Source organism: Erythrolamprus reginae, chromosome 2, assembly GCF_031021105.1.
Source record: "Erythrolamprus reginae isolate rEryReg1 chromosome 2, rEryReg1.hap1, whole genome shotgun sequence".
NCBI lineage: Eukaryota > Metazoa > Chordata > Lepidosauria > Squamata > Dipsadidae > Erythrolamprus > Erythrolamprus reginae.
In genome coordinates, this window is record NC_091951.1 from 184,206,788 (window position 1) to 184,226,967 (window position 20,180).

The following is a 20,180-nucleotide window of genomic DNA, read 5'->3' on the forward strand; positions in this document are numbered from 1 at the left end:
ACTTAAAGTCCCCTTCATGCGTTAATCTAAAACATCCTCTAAGCTTTTCAAGCATGTGGCGCCTGTAATTTCTCAGAGTCCCTCGGCTACTCTTTTCTTCATATGTGCCATGGCTTTTTCTGGGTGAGAAATATGTATAGTAATGTGTGAAGCCAGCCCTTTGCAACGCTGTTCCTCGACAGAGGCTTTGCTGAAATCCCCGAAGAATAGTATCACAGTCTCATCTTTCTCATAAACCTACATCTTTGCTCTCCTCTTTTTCCCTCCTTTTAGTCTGATCTGTTGCAGTGTCTTCAATACCAGTTTTATCAGGTATGTGTTTGTTCTAAAGGCAAGAGAGATCTGTATCTGCTCTTGAGCCAAGACTTCATTTTCCCTTTGGAAATAAAATGACAGGCATGGGGAGTTCCACATTGAGATAAAATCCCCAGTAAGGGGCAGCAAACAGTGGCATTTGGGATCCTGCTTACTACCCTGTATTCCCGAAAATAAGTCACCCCCAAAAGTAAGACATAGGAGATGTTTCGTTTCGCAGCATTCCCGAACAGAACATATATAACACTGCTGTCCATAAATTGCATCCCAAAACCCTGCATCAATCAGATTTAAAACACATCCAACACGCATTCAACATGTGGTTGCGTGTTTGGATGCGTTTTTGCTGCAGCAGGATCACACCCTACCGTATACCATAGTTTTAAATACGGTAGGGGGGCAGTGTTCCCTTTAATACCCTGTTCCAAATAACCATAGGCAACACCTATGCAGCCGCGCACCCAACAGGAAACTCGCGTGCAGCATTTTTCAAAGCTGCACAGCCGGGATGCATAGGGTGGAGAGGAAGCTAACGAGATGGCTCTGGCAACAACAAGGCTTAACTTGGACGGCTTCTGCTCTTGCTAGAACATAGCCAGCAACGCCCCTCTGCTGCCCGATTGGCAGCAGGCAGAACCAATTGCTGCAAGAATACAGCTCCTCCTCTACACAGAAATGAAGCACTGAGAAAAGGGGCGGGAGGGTAGTTGGCCAGAGAAAGAACCAAACCCTCAAATTCTTCTTCATTGAAAAAAAATAAGACATGCCTTGGAAATAAGACGTAGCACATCTTTGGGAGGAAAAATTAATATAAGACACTGCCTTATTTTTGGGGAAATAGGATATGAATCGAGTAACAGTTCAGTGGGTCTGCTGGTTTAATAATTACCATTATTTTCAGTGAGTCTGAGTTGCAGCTAACTTAGATGTGTTCATCCAAATAATGTGGGTGGCAACAAGGGAGGAAAATAATGCAGTAGATACCTAGATCCAGCTTGGTGGTAACAACCTTGCCTCTCTACGTGTACGCATGCTCACACATTTGTATATGTGAACGAAGGAAAATGATCCTACTCTGACTAAGCAAATTGCTGTTCATCTCCTGTGAAATGGGGGGGGGGGGGTCCGCCTGTCTTGCTGTTGAGAGCAAATTTCTGCAAGCAGGAATGTGCCATGGTGTAATTCACACCAACAGCAAATGTGTTAGTGAAACTCTCCTCTTGTCAGTTGCTGGTGAGCATTCGCAGGGCTGGCGACCCTTTTCCCATTTGGGATGCAGGGATTTCTTCCTTCAGAGTAGAGATTGGACTATAAACAAGAGTTTATCCTTAAAGTTAATCTTCTCAAGCCATCCCTATAGTCAGAAATGATAGAAGACATTTCTAAACCCAGACAATAGTTTTGTGTAAATGAAGTCACTGAGACATCTGGGGCAGTGATGGGAAACTTTTTTTCTCTCTGGTGCTGAAAGTGTGTGCGTGTGTGTTCTATCGCGCATGTGCGAGTGCCCACACCCATAATTCAGTGCCTGGGGACGGCGAAAATGGCCTCCCCCGCAGTGTTTTTCAACCAGTGTGCCGTGAGACATGGTCAGGTGTGCTGCAAAACTCAGAGAGAGAAAGAAAACAAGAGAGAGAGAAAGAGAAAGAAAGAAAGAGGGAAAGAAAACGAGAGAGAAAGAAAGCAAGAGAGAGAGAGAAAGCAAGAGAGAGAGAGAAAGCAAGAGAGAGAGAGAAAGCAAGAGAGAGAGAAAGAAAGCAAGAGAGAGAAAGAGAACAAGAGAGAGAGAGAGAAAGAAATAGAGAGAGAGAAAGAGGGAGGGAAGGTGGGAGAGAGAAAGACATAGAGGGAGGGAGGGAGAAAGAGAGCAAAAAAGAGAGGAAGGAAGGAAGAGAGAAAGAAAGAGGGATGGAGAGAGAGAGAGAGAAAAAAGAAGAAGGGAGAGAAAGAGGGAGGGAGAGAGAAATAGAGCGAAAGGGAGGAAGAGAGAGAAAAAACTTTTGTCCAAACTTTTTTTAGCCGCCCCCCCCCCCTCAATGTGTCCCAGGGTTTTGTAAATGTAAAAAATGTGCCATGGCTCAAAAAAGGTTGAAAATCACTGCTCTAGAGGCCTAAAACAACCCATTTCCCAACCTACGGTAGGACTGTTTTTCACCCTCTCCAGGCTCCAGAGGCAAAAATGCTTTCCCCCATCTCCCGGAGACACTCTGGAAACAAAAAATGCCTTCCCAGAGCCTCCAGGTGAGCCGAAAATCAGCTGGCCGGCACGCACATGCACATTGGAGCTGAGCTAGGGTAATGGCTTGCATGCCAGCAGATATGGCTCCGCGTGCCACCTGTGGCACCCATGCCATAGATTCACCATCACTGATCATCTCGTGGCAATGTTTTTCCCAACTCAACAATTTGGACTTCTGCAGAACGTATATTCTTGAATGCAAACTGCTGCCCCTTCTTTGGTGTGTATACGCACTCCCTTTCTCTGTTTTGTGGTGGTGTTCTCCCACATGCCAGCAACATGGATCAACATGTAAATTGCTCCTGGAAAATGTAACTGTCTGTCAAATAAATAAAGACAGTTTTCCCTGGGGCTTAAAAAAAATGCTATGATGAAGAATGATGGGGTAATAAAGGGAAACGTTGTTCCCTGTTTGCCTGAACATTTGCAAGTTTCTGTTGAGTGTTAATAGAAATATTGTAGTGAACAGAAATGTGGTGGAGTGTCCCCATAGGCTCTGTGTATATTTTTTTTCCATAAATTTGGCAGCAAATGGTGTTTGGGGCAGGGGTCATCCAACATTAATAAGAGTATAATATATTTAGTAAGCACAATAACATGCAGTATAAACAAATACATTCAATGATAAAGACAAGTAAAATCTAAATAAAAATACCCAATTAATACCACTTGCAGCATTTATAGGTCAACTTATGGCACAAAAGTAAGCTTGTTTTTTAAAAATGTACTCTCTGAACTGTAAATAGCAGTAACTCCCTTTTCAAAGGGACCTAATGTTTGCTGTAGAAAATTTTAATATATCAACACAGTATGCAAATTCAAGGCACATTCACCTATTCATAACCGGCTTTGACCAAATTCTGAAATGTACTTGTCTGAAAGAATACTTAATGGAAATCACTTTGCTTTTTGAAAGTTTTAGAAAAAAGAATTTAAACTTAACTGGACAGTGGTACATCCTTAGCCTAAAAATAAAGCCCTTGATGTGGGCATGAGGTCATTATTGGATTAAGAGAAAGAGACAATAGAAAGATACAGGGAACCTATAACACTGGAAATATTCTACATTTTAAAAAGCATCTGTATTAATTTTATTTATTTATTTATTTATTTATTTATTTATTTATTTATTTATTTATTTATTTATTTATTAGATTTGTATGCTGCCCCTCTCTGCAGACTCGGGGCAGCTAACAACAATAATGAACAGCATATAACAAATCTAATGTTAAAATAATTAAAAACCCTTATTTAAAAGCAAACATACCATGCATAAATTGTATAGGCCTGGGGGAAGGAATAGTTCAGTTCCCCCATGCCTGACGACAGAGGTGGATTTTAAGGAGCTTACGAAAGGCAAGGAGGGTGGGGGAATTCTGATCTCTGGAGGGAGCTGGTTCCAGAGGGTCGGGGCCGCCACAGAGAAGGCTCTTCCCCTGGGTCCCGCCAGACCCGCCAGTAATTGTACTCCTGTGTTAACAATAAGCGTAGATTAAAATAGATATGTTAGTTAATGGGAAGAAAAGTCACCACTTCCAATATACACTACATCAGTATGCAAAATTGGCTCTTCTATGATATGTGGACTTCAACTCCCAGAATTCCTGAGCTAGCATGATTGGCTCAGGAATTCTGGGAGTTGAAGTCCACAGGTCATAGAAGAGCCAACTTTGCCTACCCCTGCACTACATAAATATGATTAAATAAATAAATACAAAACTATACATATACCCGCATATATTATATGACAAAGAGAAACAGCACAGTCTAGTTCGGATGTATACATGTACATGGTGAAGAAATGAATTTTGTGAGTTTACCAGGTGGATAGCATAAGGAACAAAGCTGTTATAGAACCTGGTAGTCCTGCTAGAAACACATTAAAACCTTCTCCTGGGGTGGATTAGTTGCTGAAACAAGAACTTTCCAAATAGCAAAATATGGTACTTGTTAATATAACTGCATGAAGCTTGTTAAATGGGCCTCACAACAGCGTCATTTTTGGGGGTAAGCTGCCCAGAAGCATTTGGGAATGCATGGCGTATAAAGCAGTGCAGGACAGGAATTTAGATTGAAAGGGAAATGGGATATGACGCATGAGACGGGGCTCGGGTAACATTTTCAAGCAGTTCCTCAAAGCAGCTGCATCTGTCCCAGGCAATTGCAGCTTGATGTTGGATTGAAAGAATTGCTGACAGTTGCTATGTTCCTGCACTTTTCCACAGCTGTAAGATAAAAGCTCCAAAATTAAACTTGCAGAATTAAAACAGGATACAACGCACATCACGAAATGTGATTCTTGCAGCCAGCAGAAGCTAAGCTCGCATTTCTTTTTCTAGATTCCTGGAACATGCCTTCTCCCTGAGGTGACTCAACAAGACCAGGGCCGAATATGTGTGGTGATTGACCTGGATGAGACCTTAGTGCACAGTTCCTTCAAGGTGAAACCCTTGAATAGCTCCCTGGTTTCTGTATTGTTGCATAATGGATAAACAAGTACAAGAAGACCCGGAGGGCATGCTAGATCAGGGGAATGAAGATCTGCTTTAGAGGGAACATCTGATTTAAATTCCCTCCTCTTGTTTGATGCCTTTCAGATATATTGGCCAATAATGGAGGTAGTCTTTGACTTTTGATTCTAATGGAATCTGCTCATTATGGTCACGAGTTGCAATGGTTGCAAAATGAGTTGGTCATGTGATTGGCCTATTGTCCGATTCTATGACCTTTTTTTGGCATTAAGTAAATCCGTTGTTAAGTGAACACTGCACTGTTAGGCAAAATAATGGTTTGCTAGGGGCGCAATTTTGTCCCAAACCCAAAAGTGTCTATTTTTTGCAAATATGATAGTAAAATGTGGTCATGTGATTACATGACGCTGCAAACAACAGTGAAGGCAGCGGTGTTACCGAGCACCCAAAGTTTGGCCATGTGACTGCATGGGGGGGGGGGCTGACCATTGACCATTGGAGCTTTGAATCCTGTCCATAAGTAGCCCCAAGGTAGATCCTTTGTAACTTCAAACGGTCACTGATCAGCAATGAAGGACCAGCCCACGGTACCTCCGTTTTTGCTGGCAGAGGGCTGCAGAGGGCTACTGTGCTAAAAACAGAGTTGAGCTGGCCACACTTTGTCCCCCCCCCCCCCTCTGAGATCAAACACAACCCTCATGCGGCCCTCAATAATATCAAGTTCAATACTCCTGATGTATATCATACTAAAAGGAGAGTAGTTGCTCAGCCCATCTCTTCATATAAATTCTGCCCTTGGAAAGGATGATGATCTTACCAAAAAAGATCAAAATTTATTCCATCACTGCAACTATATCTCCTTTAAGTCCAAAATAGTAGGAACAACTATACAACTTATGAATTCAGAGCTCCTTAGTGGAGGGCACTGTGTTGCTTATTCTAGGTTAGTATTTCTTAATCTCAGCAGTTTAAGATATGTGTACTTGCAACCCCCAGAATTCCCTAGCTACCGTGCTGGCTGTGAAATTCTGTAAGTTGAAGTATATAATACTTCAATTATATAAAAACTATATAATCATATACAGTGATCCCTCTATTATCGCGAGGGTTCCGTTCCAGGACCCCTTGCGATAATCGATTTTTCACGAAGTAGCGGTGCGGAAGTAAAAACACCATCTGCGCATGCGCAGATGGTGTTTTTACTTCCACCGCCGCCCGCCCTTCGCCCGCCCACCCCGTTGCTCGCGCCTGGGGTTTCCCCGCGCGCGCACCGCCCGCCCACGCCGTTGCTGGGGCCGCTTCCCAGCTGGGAAGCGGAGCTGGGGTGTCCCCAAGCGCGCGCGCGTTGCTGGGGCCGCTTCCCAGCTGGAAAGTGGAGCTGGGGTTTCCCCAAGCGCGCGCGCACCGCCCGCCTGCCCACGCCGTTGCTGGGGCCGCTTCCCAGCTGGGAAGCGGAGCTGGGGTGTCCCCGCGCGTGCCGCCCGCCCACGCCGTTGCTCGCGCCGCCGCTGGGGTCTTACCGGGGCAAGAGGGGGAAGACCCAAGGAAGCCGCCCAGCAGCTTATCTGCCCGGCGGGAAACTCCACCATCTACGCATGCATGGCCATAGAAAAAAGGGCACGCATGCACAGATGGTGGAGTTTATTTCCGGGTTGAAAACTCGCGATATAGCCCTTTCGCGATGCTCGAGGACGCGAAACTCGAGGGATCACTGTAATAACAAATTTGTGTTAGTGGCTCCCATCAACAAATGGGAAGAATCTGTCAGAAGTTAGAATTAGCATGACTAAACCAGTGTTTCCCAACCTTGGCAACTTGAAGATATTTGGACTTCAACTCCCAGAGTTCCCCAGCCAGCAAATGCTGGCTGGGGAATTCTGGGAGTTGAAGTCCAGATATCTTCAAGTTGCCAAGGTTGGGAAACACTGGGCTAAAAGATGCCTGAGCCGTCAGGAATTTAGTTTTATGATATATATGGTTTCAGGCATTTAAGATGGTTCTTCTTTAAAAAACAAGACAAAATGTAAAATCTTGTAATGGAAATGAAGCAGAGCCTATTAAATAAACATCATTAAAAATCCTTCAGTCAGGAGCTGCCTTTAGACAGACATTTCGGGAAGGGGCTGCTGCCGGGGAAGGGGAGAATAGTAGGAGGTTTGTTTGCCAAATTAACCCATTCTTTTTAACTAAATTCTCAGCCAATCAACAACGCTGACTTCATCGTGCCGGTTGAGATAGAGGGAACAACTCATGAGGTAAGCCTCTTGCTCTTCACAGTTGGGAGTCAGATGGATTTGGGAATATTTTGCTTCTGGCACCAAATGTGCGTTTAGGCCCCTTCTCTTCGCCAAGACCACCTGCAAAGGGGAAGAAGAGGAAGGCCTGCGGTGAAGGCCTCAGCCTGGTTCAAGTAATCCAGGATAGGCTGTTACCAGGCAACACGGCCTATTCTTGATTACTTGTTTCAGGAGGCGGCTTCTTGCAACATAGACGTTCCACCATAGCGACCTCCCTGATTGGACGATGCAACAGCAGGAGCTTCCAGAGAGAAAAAGTCACCTGGTGAATGGCAGAGACCACCAAGGACTTGATCTACATTTGTTTCGGTTTTCTGTTCCCTAAAATGTCTGAAATAGTTACATAATCCTGCACTTGAATCCTGCTGTTGGTTTCTGATAATGTAGTTTCACCTTACCTATCAAAAAAGAGAAAGTCTTATTACAATGGACTTGGCAGATATTTTTTTTTAATTATTACAGTATTTTCAAAGACAAAACAAGACATACAAAACAAAACACATAACAAAAAAAGGAGCTCCAATCACTCCACTCAAAATAGTAGTCTCCATAGTAAGAAAAAACTTTTGTTTTGATCATTTTTGATCATTTCAAAGGGGAAAAAACCACCTACTTCATATCTCTATTTATATACATTTCAAGATAATAAATTTACATAGTCTTGGATTCATTGAGAATTTCTTCTATTCAACCAAATAAAGACCCTATCCCAGATTTTATAATATTCAGTCTCTTCTTGATTTTTCAACCGCCTCGTCATCATATCCAGCTCTGCACATTAAATAATTTTCCTAATTACCTCATCTTCTTTTTGGGACTTCTGCATCTTTCCATCTTTGAGCGAAAACAATTCTAGTAGCTACTAAAATGTGCTTTATCAAATATTGTATGTCTTTTTTATATTTATGTGGTGAAATACCTAATAAAAAGAGTTCTGGAGTTTTCCTAATTTCCTTGGCAGATTTTTTTTTTAAATAATATTTTTATTGTTTTTGTTAGACAAACAAGACAGACAACATTTAACATTCAAGAGAGCTACCATTGCTCCGCTTGTCGTAGAACTAATACAGAAAAAAGTCTAGCTATAATTAGATCAATACAGAAATATAACATATATATTCTAAGTTCTTACTAAATTTACGTCTACCTGTTATAATTCATATAACTCAAATAAATTCTCCTATCTATAAAATATCAGTTTAATAATATAATTAAAATAGTTAATGTCAATTAATTAATTAAACAAATAATTTAAAAAAACACTTAAAATTTATAATATTGCAAAAATACTCTATCTTTATACTATTTTTAATCTAAAAATCTTGGCAGATTTTTAAATGGTAGGCTGTAACAAAGGTGAGGAAATGTAACTTAAAATTCACAAATCAGCCAGTTGACACAGCTTCTTAATAAGTATAGCAAGGAACTATTTAAAATAAGTAAAGGTACCTTTACATGTACTTTTACTCATAATAATACATTGTAATTATATGGTGCGTGGTACCTGTTCAAATTATATATTTCCTCTTCCAAGGAATTTAGAATAGCGTAGTTGGTCCTTCCCGCTTTTTAAAAATATCTTTATAGAAAAATCCTGTGAGATATCCTTAGATTAAAATAATGGTGTCTTCTGTTGAGTGTAACAGCTGAGCAGAGACTTGAACTGAGGTTTCTCTGTCCAAGGCTGATACCTCAATCAGTTCATCTTCTGGCTTTCATCAGTGACACTGAGGAGGTACCAGTACAATGTTCCATCATTGCCCTTCCTATTTTATTTTTGTTAGATTTATATTCTGCATATCCTCCAGAAGCTTCTAGAAACATAGAAGTCTGACGGCAGAAAAAGACCTCATGGTCCATCTAGTCTGCCCTTATACTATTTTCTGTATTTTATCTTAGGATGGATATATGTTTATCCCAGGCATGTTTAAATTCAGTTACTGTGGATTTATCTACCACGTCTGCTGGAAGTTTGTTCCAAGGATCTACTACTCTTTCAGTAAAATAATATTTTCTCATGTTACTTTTGATCTTTCCCCCAACTAACTTCAGATTGTGTCCCCTTGTTCTTGTGTTCACTTTCCTATTAAAAACACTTCCCCCCTGGACCTTATTTAACCCTTTAATATACTTAAATGTTTCGATCATGTCCCCCCTTTTCCTTCTGTCCTCCAGACTATACAGATTGAGTTCATTAAGTCTTTCCTGATACGTTTTATGCTTAAGACCTTCCACCATTCTTGTAGCCCGTCTTTGGACCCGTTCAATTTTATCAATATCTTTTTGCAGGTGAAATCTCCAGAACTGAACACAGTATTCCAAATGTGGTCTCACCAGCATTCTATATAGCGGGATCATAATCTCCCTCTTCCTGCTTGTAATAGCTCTAGCTATGCAGCCAAGCATCCTACTTGCTTTCCATACTGCCTGACTGCACTGTTCACCCATTTTGAGACTGTCAGAAATCATTACCCCTAAATCCTTTTCTTCTGAAGTATTTGCCAATACAATACTCAGATTGAGGATTCCTTTTCCCAAGTGTATTATTTTACATTTGGAAACATTAAACTGTAGTTTCTCACCTATGATTTGATCAGACACTGGATGTCTAAGGCAACCTTCCAAATCATCAGGATTTTCAAGACATATTGGGAATGCAATTCCCAGAATTGGGGTGGGGGGGTTGATGCAGCCGTTCCAGGAACTTAGGCTGAGATCACTTATGTTTGCAAAGTTAGATTTCCAGTCCTGCTAAAGTTTTCCCCTACCCTTCATTCATTTTATTGAGCAAACACAGATATCTGGATGCTTGCCAAAAAAATAATATGAATAGAGTCTGGAAATGCTGTTACTCTCCCTACGTGACTTGCCCCTATGTGTCAGACCCTGAGGGATAAAAGAATGCCGGGTAGTGAAGGGAAGAGTGTGTGGAGGGATAGATTATGAAACGAGTTATGGGTTGGATCTCTGACCAAGGAGAAGACAATATCTGCATTTATTGTGGTCTGGAAACTCCTTTATACTCTTCTTGCCTGAAAGAGGAAAAAAAACCGAGCTTATGATTTATGGATGTGTTGATCAGACAGAAGCGATTGTAAGAAAGAAAAGAGCTATGTGGTAACCTTAAAAGTAAGAGGTAAATTTATAATTGGACTTAAACACTGTTGTAAAGAAGATTAAACATTATTTCTTTGTATTTCCCCTCCTATTTTTCTTTTTATTTCCATTCTTGAATTTTTAGCATTTTCTTTAATTTCTTTTGTTTTACTCACACCTTAATTTGTATTTTCTTTTAGGAAAATGTTTAATAAAAATTATACATAAAAGGGTTATGGGTTGGAGAAGCATTCTGCCAACTCTTTTCCACCTTCCAATGTTGCCCTTAAAATATTTGCCATGCTTTGCATATTTTGGCAACACTGGAATTAAGCCTGACGTTCAACTATTCCAGTTCTAAAGCACACTGCAGATAAAGCGAGTACTTTATGTACCATCTCTTCACCCTTTCTGTTAATCTCTAGGTGTATGTGCTGAAGCGGCCATTTGTAGATGAATTCCTGAGGCGAATGGGGGAGCTGTTTGAATGTGTGCTCTTCACTGCCAGCTTAGCTAAGGTGAGTGGGTTCCCAATAGCATTGCTGGACATGTGGCTGGTCTGCTTTGCTTTCAAAGTTTGTCTAGTTGCCTATAATGAGAAGGAATTTGTCCCTTAAATTTTGTGAAATTGGTATGATATAATTATAGATTTACAGGGAGTTTCAATTCTTATTAATAACTGACCACAGAACGTTCTGCACAGACTCACAATTTTGTGTGTGTGCGTGTGCGTGTGCGTGCGTGTGTTATCACCCTGGTATTCCCAAATATGGGAGGAAGCATCCTGCTTTCCTTCCTTTTCACATCAATAAAATGTTACAAACACACACACAGCCTACCTCACATAGGTCGAGGAAATAGGAAGAAAAGGAGTACAGTGATACCTTGTCTTACAAACTTAATTGGTTCCGGGACAAGGTTCTTAAGGTGAAAAGTTTGTAAGACGAAACAATGTTTCCCATAGAAATCAATGGAAAAGCGATTAATGCGTGCAAGCCCAAAATTCACCCCTTTTGCCAGCCAAAGCGCCCGTTTTTGTGCTGCTGGGATTCCCCTGAGGTTCCCATCCATAGGAAACCCCATCTCTGGTCTTCTGTGTTTTTGCAATGCTGCGGGGGAATCCCAGCATCGCAAAAACAAGTGCTTCACTGTCAACGGAAGTCCGGAGGTGGGGTTTCCCATGGAGAGGAGCCTCAGGAGAATCCCAGCAATGCAAAAACAGGTGCTTCGCTGGCAACGGAAGTCCTGAGGCGGGTCATCCCATCGGCGGCGGTGGGTTTGTAAGGTGAAAATAGTTTGTAAGAAGAGGCAAAAAAATCTTAAACCCCGGGTTTGTATCTCGAAAAGTTTGTATGATGAGGTGTTTGTAAGATGAGGTATCACTGTATTAGCTATGTTCACCATTTTGAGTGATTTATAAAAATGGGAGATGATAGATAGATTAGATTATTAGATTGGATGGATGGATGGATGGATGGATGGATGGATGGATAAGATAGGTAGATAGGTAGGTAGGTAGATAGAGAGCGAGAGATGGATGGGTGGATTATAATGATAGATATGATAGGTAGATATGAGAGAGAGAGAGAATGGATGGATTATAATGGTAGGTAGGTAGATGGGTAGGTAGATAGAGAGCGAGAGATGGATGGGTGGATTATAACGATAGATATGATAGGTAGATATGAGAGAGAGAGAGAATGGATGGATTATAATGGTAGGCAGGTAGGTAGGTAGAGAGAGAGAGAGATGGATGGGTGGATTATAATGATAGATATGATAGGTAGATATGAGAGAGAGAGCGAATGGATGGATTATAATGGTAGGTAGGTAGGTAGAGAGAGAGAGATGGATGGGTGGATTATAATGATAGATATGATAAGTAGATATGAGAGAGAGAGCGAATGGATGGATTATAATGGTAGGTAGGTAGATAGATAGGTAGATAGAGAGAGATGGATGGGTGGATTATAATGATAGATATGATAGGTAGATATGAGAGAGAGAATGGATGGATTATAATGGTAGGTAGGTAGGTAGGCAGACAGAGAAAAAGGAAAGAAAGAAAGACAATTTCATAAAACTTCACTTAAAAGAATCAATGCCAAGTAACAAATTCTGCTTTTATTGGACCTGGTCACAGAGGCATAGTATTCAGATTATCTTGACTGCTGGGTCTTTTCATTGTAATTGTTTTGTTTCTATGCACAAAGCTGTCCCCTCATCTCTTTCTCTCTCCTCCTGGCTAGTATGCTGACCCAGTAACTGACCTTCTGGACAAGTGTGGAGTCTTCCGGACCCGCCTCTTCCGGGAGTCGTGCGTGTTCCACCAGGGATGTTATGTGAAAGATCTCAGCCGGCTGGGCCGGGATCTGCGCAAAACCCTGATCCTGGACAATTCTCCAGCTTCCTACATCTTCCATCCAGAGAATGCGGTGGGTTTTTTTACTCTAAACTTCCATATTTATAATATATATTTAAAATTTATAATATATATATATATCTAAGAAGTGGGATTGTGGATTAATTTGTAGTTCTGATTTTGATAGATTCATGTGGCTTTAAAGAAAAAACATTTTAATCTGGTTTTGGGGAAGAACTTTTTTTTTAAAAAAAATCAATAGCACCTTCAAGAGTTGTTCCCTTGCTTCTAAACCCTTGATGTTTATTTTGACATTTGCATTCTTGAGCCGAACACAAATGACGGATGGTCTGCTTTGGGAGTGGCATTCCCTCTTCAGTGACAGAAAAGGGGACGTCTGTCTTCTCAGATCCCTAGCCAGGGATTTGTAGGAACGGTGTGGAGGCAGATGCTGATCTTCTTTTTCGCCTTATCATTGCATGACTTTCTCGTCTTCAGGTAGAGATGGCTGAGAAATTCCCTCCCAACTCCCCCCCCTTCCGCCTTTCCCAGTTTATTGAATGCTGTCCTACACACCAAGGTTATAATCAGAAAGAATTCAGCTAATTCCCTCTCAAACCAAACTTGGCAACTTTTCAGACTGATGGACTTTAACTCCCAGAATTCTCCAGTCAGCATGGGAAAGATTCATTTGTTCAAAACACTGCCTATTACAAATAATAATAATAATAATAATAATTATTATTATTATTAGTAGTAGTAGTAGTACTTGGCAAGCTGGGCGCAGTACCAAAGGATCTCAGCGGACATTTGAAAACCATTGGAATTTACAAAATCTCCATCTATCAATTGCAAAAGGCCACTTTACTGGGATTGGCAAACATAATTTGCCGCTACATCACGCAGTCCTAGGTGCTTGGGAAGCGCCCGACTGGTGATGAAATAGGAAATCCAGCATAGTGATCTCGTTTGCTGTGTTGTACTGTAATAATAATAATAATAATAATAATAATAATAATAATAATAATAATAATAAATTTAAAAAAATTAAGTTATATAAATGCATTAGACCAGGGGTCTCCAGCTTGGCAACTTTAAGACTTTAAGCTAAGCTGCCTGGAGAATTCTGGGAGTTGAAGTCCACAAGTCTTAAAGTTGCCAAGTTTGGGGACCCTTGCTAAGGCCCCTGTCTAGCTTCTTGCCTTTTAAAGGGGCCTTATCCCAGTAACATGCCGCTCTGTTTCCCTCTTTAATATTTGAAATATTTCCCCCTTTTCTTAAAACCAACTTCAAACAGTTCACAGATTCCATACTCTGGTGTAGGAAAACTCCCACCGCCAGGCTTCTAATGAAACAGGGATTCTACCCCACCCCACTCTACTTACTTTCTCAAAACACTAGGACCAGAGGCCATCCAGCTGAGCTAGATTGGAAGGAGAATTAAAACGGGGAGTGGGGGGGAGGACTCACTTATTCACCCAATCCATAAATAGAGCAGTGGAATTCATTAACACAATATATGCTAATAGGTACTAACTTGGACAGCCTTTATTAAAAGGCTTGACTAAATTCCTGAAAGACAAGTCCCTCAAGGGCAAACGGATCTTAAAAATCTCCACGTGGCCTCCCAACAAGTTGGGAATAATATGCTCCTAAATGTCCACTAGAGGGGGAAAAAGAGCAGAGGGATTCACATCTCCATTTCTAGCTTAGCGCCCCAGTGCTGCCCCCTCTCCCGCCAGCATCTGTGGATCACTGTGAGAAACTAGCCTTGGCGTGATCCAGCAGGGGCCAAATGGGATGCAGCCAAGCATTTAAATAATTGCTGTAAACATTTTAAAGCATTATTTATTCAATTTTTCATTTTTAAAAACATCACAATAATTTTACACAGATCAATACCCATCTCTTATACTATATCCATTCCATAATCTGCTATTGTTCTCTATATTTACAGTATATTTACATATATTTTTCATATTCACATAGTTCTAATTTTCATATATTTCTTCACATTACACCACATGTTTTTTTTTAATTTGTTTTCCATCCAATTCTACCATTTATTACAAGTACCATAAATATTCTTGAGTTGTTTAATCCTTTGATCTCCATCGTCAGCCTATCCATTTCCACGCATCTATATACAGTGGTACCTCATCTTACGAACGCCTCTTCTAACGAACTTTTCAAGATACGAACCCGGTGTTTAATATTTTTTTGCCTCTTCTTCCGAACTATTTTCACCTTACGAACCCAAGCAGCTGCTGCTGGGATGAAGGGGTTTCTTTTTTTCCCCTTTTTTGAAGAAAGAAAAGGGAGGGGCAGCTTGGAGGAGTAAAGATTTTGCATGCTTGCAAAGGCACTGAAACCGTGTCTTTTTAAGAAAGAAAAGGGAGGGGCAGCTTGGAGGAGTAAAGATTTTGCATGCTTGCAAAGGCACTGAAAACCGTGTCTTTTTAAGAAAGAAAAGGGAGGGGCAGCTTGGAGGAGTAAAGATTTTGCATGCTTGCAAAGGCACTGAAACCGTGTCTTTTTAAGAAAGAAAAGGGAGGGACAGCTTGGAGGAGTAAAGATTTTGCATGCTTGCAAAGGCACTGAAACCGTGTCATTTTAAGAAAGAAAAGGGAGGGGCAGCTTGGAGGAGTAAAGATTTTGCATGCTTGCAAAGGCACTGAAACCGTGTCTTTTTAAGAAAGAAAAGGGAGGGGCAGCTTGGAGGAGTAAAGATTTTGCATGCTTGCAAAAGCACTGAAAGAGTGTCTTTTGAAGAAAGAAAAGGGAGGGGCGCCCCCCTTGCCTTTCTTCCTTCCCACTCACCCTTTAGCCTAGCCTTGCTTCTTCCACCCGCCCCCTTTAGCTGCTCCTCCCTGCCCTCTGTTCGCCTCCCTTCTAAAGTTTGGGATTTTCCTGAAGGATTTGCACGCATTATTTGCTTTTACATTGATTCCTATGGGAAACATTGTTTCATCTTACGAACTTTTCACCTTACGAACCTCCTCCTGGAACCAATTAAGTTCGTATCATGAGGTACCACTGTATTTTATCTGTGACTGTGTTTTCTGGTGTGCTGTAGACATTTTAAATGCCACTCCTCATATCCTAGTTTTGCCAGGGTTGTTTTACTTTTTTCAAGATAGAATGCCTTGTTCCCTGCCTTGCTTGCTTCTGATTGACTTCTCCTTTTATCTCTCTGATTGTCCTGTAGGTGCCGGTCCAGTCTTGGTTTGACGATATGACAGACACTGAGCTGCTGAACCTGATTCCTGTGTTTGAGGAGTTGAGTGGAGCGGAAGATGTCTACACCAGCCTCGGCCAACTAAGGGCACCCTAACATTTTCCTAGTGCTGTGGCCGCTGGGGAAACTACTTTTGTTTTGGTTTTTTCACTCTGTGCCTTCAGTATTGGCCAGGAGGGAAAGGGAACAGTGCAATTGCTCCCCGTCACCCTGCCACACAAGGCAGAAACAAGCACTTTGGAGGCAATAACCTGCCTGGCTGCCTTCTGTGCAATGCCAGAGCAGTTTCCAACCAGGGTATGGCTGGACGCTAGCGCTTCTAGCCTTTCCACCACGAGCAGGGACATCCAAAATAACCCCACCCCATTCCCAATAGTGCTAGTATCTATGCACTGCACCCCAAACCTTTAAGGGGATCCTCCCTCCTTCCCTCCCTCCCTCTCCAAGGCGATGCCAAATGTTTTGGATGGATTCTTGAAAAGGTACATCCTCCTCGCTTGCTTTTACATATTCTTGGCAGTGCTTCTAACACAGCCCCCAGGCGAAAATATGTGGAGACTTCTCATCTCTTGGCTGGGAGTCCAGGTGGCCGCCTCTGCACTCTCGGATGTTTCCGCGCTCTTGCCTGGATCGTCTCGAGAGAGGATCCTTCTGGGTTGTTTTGAAGTTGTGGCTTTCTTTGCCTGTTTTGTGAAGCTGCCTTTGCTTCACAACCTCTGGTTCTGGGCCTCATCGCCCTGCTGGCGTTGAGAAACCCTTCCTCACTTGTGTGTGTGTGTGTGTTTGTTTGTTTGTTTGTTTGTTTTAACATTCTGTCTTGCAGTTGTGGTTTGCCTCTGATGAAAGCTGAGACCCCTTGACTTCAAAAAAACCTTTGCAACAACCACCCCCCCCCCCTCCAAACACTGGTAGCACATAGCATTAGTGAGGACAAAACTAGCCAGCCCCACCAATGCCACACTCCTTATTTACTCTGATCTGTTTCTTTGGGGGGTGGGTAGATGAAGGAAGTGACTCCATTGCCTTAAGCAGCACCCAGTCAGGAGGCAGCTAGGTCAGTAGGGTACCTATCCTCGGCCCAGCTCTTCCACTGTCTTTCAGTGTGAATGACCGCCTGGAAGATGGAAGGATTCTGATGTTTCGTCCCCTGGTGGTTTATCCCTCGCGTGATGAGGACGCTGACGGCATAACTTCCTGCTCAGGATTTGCTCTGGGTTCCATCGTTATAACATGTCGGCCCCCTAAGTCCCCCTTTGGATGGTGACCACGAGTTGGGCAATGACCCCGTTGGAAGCTAGGAGACTTTTCCCACGTACGCACAAGCCTGCTTCGTATGTCATTTGCCTTAACAACTGCCTTGCTGCCTCTGTGCTGCAGCTGCCTGGCAGCAAGCAATTGTGTGCCTCTCTTGGTGCGGCCTCTCCAATTCCTGTTCTCCCCCTGTTCCCCCATGCATTCTCAAACTGGCTTCCTCTCCAAGCAACCAAAAGAGTTTGTTAATATTTATATCGCAGGGAGTTTGCCTGTGGACGTTGGTTTTGTTCTTCCTTGGGGTTAAGGTCCTCTGTCCTTTCGAACTGTGCCTGACATACTGTGAACACAAGTTTCTCACGTGCCACTAGGAAGCAAGGGAAACCAAATGGATCAACAGGGCCGGCTGGATTTTTTTTTTCCCCCTCCCATGCCCCACATCAGCAATATATTGCAAGAAAATCTAATTTGTGTTAGCCATTGTGTTTATCTGGGAGCAAGTGGGGGGAGTTAAAATCCATAGGGATCTTTTAAAAAAATTAAAATAAATGGGCTGCCTTATTGGTTAAGGCAGAGGTCTTCAAACTTGGGAACTTTAAGACCTGTGGACTTCAACTCCCAGAATTCTCCGGCCATCTGTGCTGGCTGGAGAATTCTGGGAATTGAAGTCCACAGGTCTTAAAGTTCCCAGGTTTGGGGACCCCTGGGTTAAGGGGTGGCAGGCAAGTTGCAGGTCATCTCATCACCTTAGGACCCAAGCTGACCAACATGCTACTTGATATTTTTTTTCATCCTTGTTTTTTAAGTGTGCTGATCGGTTTTCAATGGAGCCCTGTGTGTGTGTGTGAGAGAGAGAGAGAGTGGTGCACACTTAGTCAAACTTCAGTCAATTCTTGAGTGGAATGGGCCGTTTCCCCCTGGCTTCATTTTTCTGGCCCTGTTTGGTCTCCCTTGCTGAGAGTCTGGGTTCCTGTGTTTGCAGGGAGGCAGGAGAGGGATAGGTTTCCAATTTCAGACACCAACGAGGAAGTTCTTTCCCCTCCCTTGCACTCCAGCCAGCAGCTGCTTACGCACACAAGCCTGGGAGGAGCCGCTAAAACGTTTGCAAAGTTAATGAATGTTGGAAAGAACAAACCCTTTTTTGTTTTCCCTTCCTATTCTCACAGCTTTGTTCTTGCTTACTGTCAGCCGAAGACCAGTTGCCTCTCTCTCCATCCCTCCCTCTCATGCCAGCCCCTTTCTTCAAGATGGAAACAGGTTTCTTCTTGTTCTTTGCTGGACCGAGGTTAGATGCTGCCCCCTGAAGGGGGAAAAAAACAAACCAATTCCCAGCAATCTTAGCCGGTAGGGTCATAGGTGAGGGATGCTGGGGATTGTAGTCCAATATGCTCTATCTACATTTGCTGCAAAAAAAATATGACTTTTTTTAAGCCTTAAAAGAGAGTGGGATTACAATGAGAAGGCAGCAACCCATTCATTCTCTCTAAATTGCAGTGGGCAACATTGCAGACTTGGCGTGGAGGGATCTGCATGAAATGAGCCTGATGTAAAAAGACGGAGATTTTTTTGGTGGGGGGGGTATTTGGCTTTACCTAGTTAGGGAAAGAAACTGTTGACAGTCCTGCGGATGTGACGATGAATCCCTTTGGACAATCCTGCTTGGAGGGGTGGGGAGAGACAGTGATCGTAGGACTTCCGTATGTAGCAGTGCCTGCCATGTTGCCCATAAAGCGCTCGTTCCCACTCTTGGGTCAAGATTGTAAATCATGTTTCAGAGCCATAAGGATTCCTGGGTCCAAACTAACATGTTGGGATTGTGCCTTGATTGAACCATGGTTAATGAGGGTAGAACTCCAGCCAAGAGGCGGCCCCAGCACTTTACCAGGGCCATGCCTTTAATGGCTGCCCCGTGTACTGACTACACTAAAGACACACACACACACACACACAAACAAATCTACCCCACGCTTTGTTATGGTACCTTTTTACATCCAGTCATGTTTGGTGCTCCCATTTCACACCAAGGAATGGAAGCTGTTGGCTTTTGAAGAAAGAAAGAAAGCCTCCAGCTTTCCTTTCCCTCCCCCCTCCCTTCTCATTAAACTGTACAAATTTCTCACATGTCCTCACTTGCTGGTTTTTTTGTTTTTTGTTTTTTTGTTTTTTTTTAATTGAAAAATAAATCCCAAAACTTGAAGCTGGCACTTGTTGCCATTATGAACTCTTTCTATTTTTGGAATCTTTGTATTAACTGCAATTAAAGAAATAAAAAGAGATCAAATTCTTGTCTTTTCATTGTGTTCGAGTGTGTAGCTCTCTGAGTGTGTGTGTGGGGGAAATAACATGGTTTTGTAGCTGAGCAGGTAAGTCTATAACACTTAATATCCTTTACAGTCTAATAATAATAATAATAATAATAATATAATGTTTATTTATAATTCCCTTTTAGCAAAGGGCATAACAGCAAGCTATCAAGGACAGACGGTAGGTAATACAGTGTTCCCTCGATTTTCGCAGGGGATACGTTCTGAGACCGCCCACGAAAGTCGAATTTCCGCGAAGTAGAGATGCGGAAGTAAATACACCATTTTTGGCTATGAACAGTATCACAAGCCATCCCTTAACACTTTAAACCCCTAAATTTCAATTTCCCATTCCCTTAGCAACCATTTAGATTATTACTCACTAGGGTTATTTATTAAAATTTATTTTTTTAAAAATTATTAAAGGCGGACAAAAGTTTGGCGATGACATATGATGTCATCGGGGTGGGAAAAACCGTGGTATAGGGGGGGAAATGCGAAGTATTTTTTCATTAATATTTTTGAAAAACTGGTATAGGCTTTTCGCGAAGTTCGAACCCATGAAAATCGAGGGAACACTGTACACATAGTACGCTAGGTTGGAAAAA

The 20,180-nt window shown here is 42.3% G+C and overlaps 1 protein-coding gene across 2 annotated transcripts in view; it reads left to right on the forward strand.

Moving 5' to 3' along the window:
* The window catches only part of CTDSP2 (CTD small phosphatase 2), a 68,246-nt gene extending 48,696 nt beyond the window's left edge, over positions 1-19,550 (forward strand). The window contains exons 3-9 of one of the 2 annotated variants that reach the window (XM_070740724.1): positions 274-312; positions 4,894-4,995; positions 7,224-7,280; positions 10,844-10,936; positions 12,668-12,853; positions 15,989-17,845; positions 17,945-19,550. In XM_070740724.1, the coding sequence (XP_070596825.1) occupies positions 274-312; positions 4,894-4,995; positions 7,224-7,280; positions 10,844-10,936; positions 12,668-12,853; positions 15,989-16,114 (603 nt within the window). In that variant the 3' untranslated portion in view covers positions 16,115-17,845; positions 17,945-19,550. The remainder of the gene's footprint in view (positions 1-273; positions 313-4,893; positions 4,996-7,223; positions 7,281-10,843; positions 10,937-12,667; positions 12,854-15,988; positions 17,846-17,944) is intronic. The other variant, XM_070740725.1, reaches the window with a different exon arrangement.
* Positions 19,551-20,180: the final 630 nt, after the last annotated feature.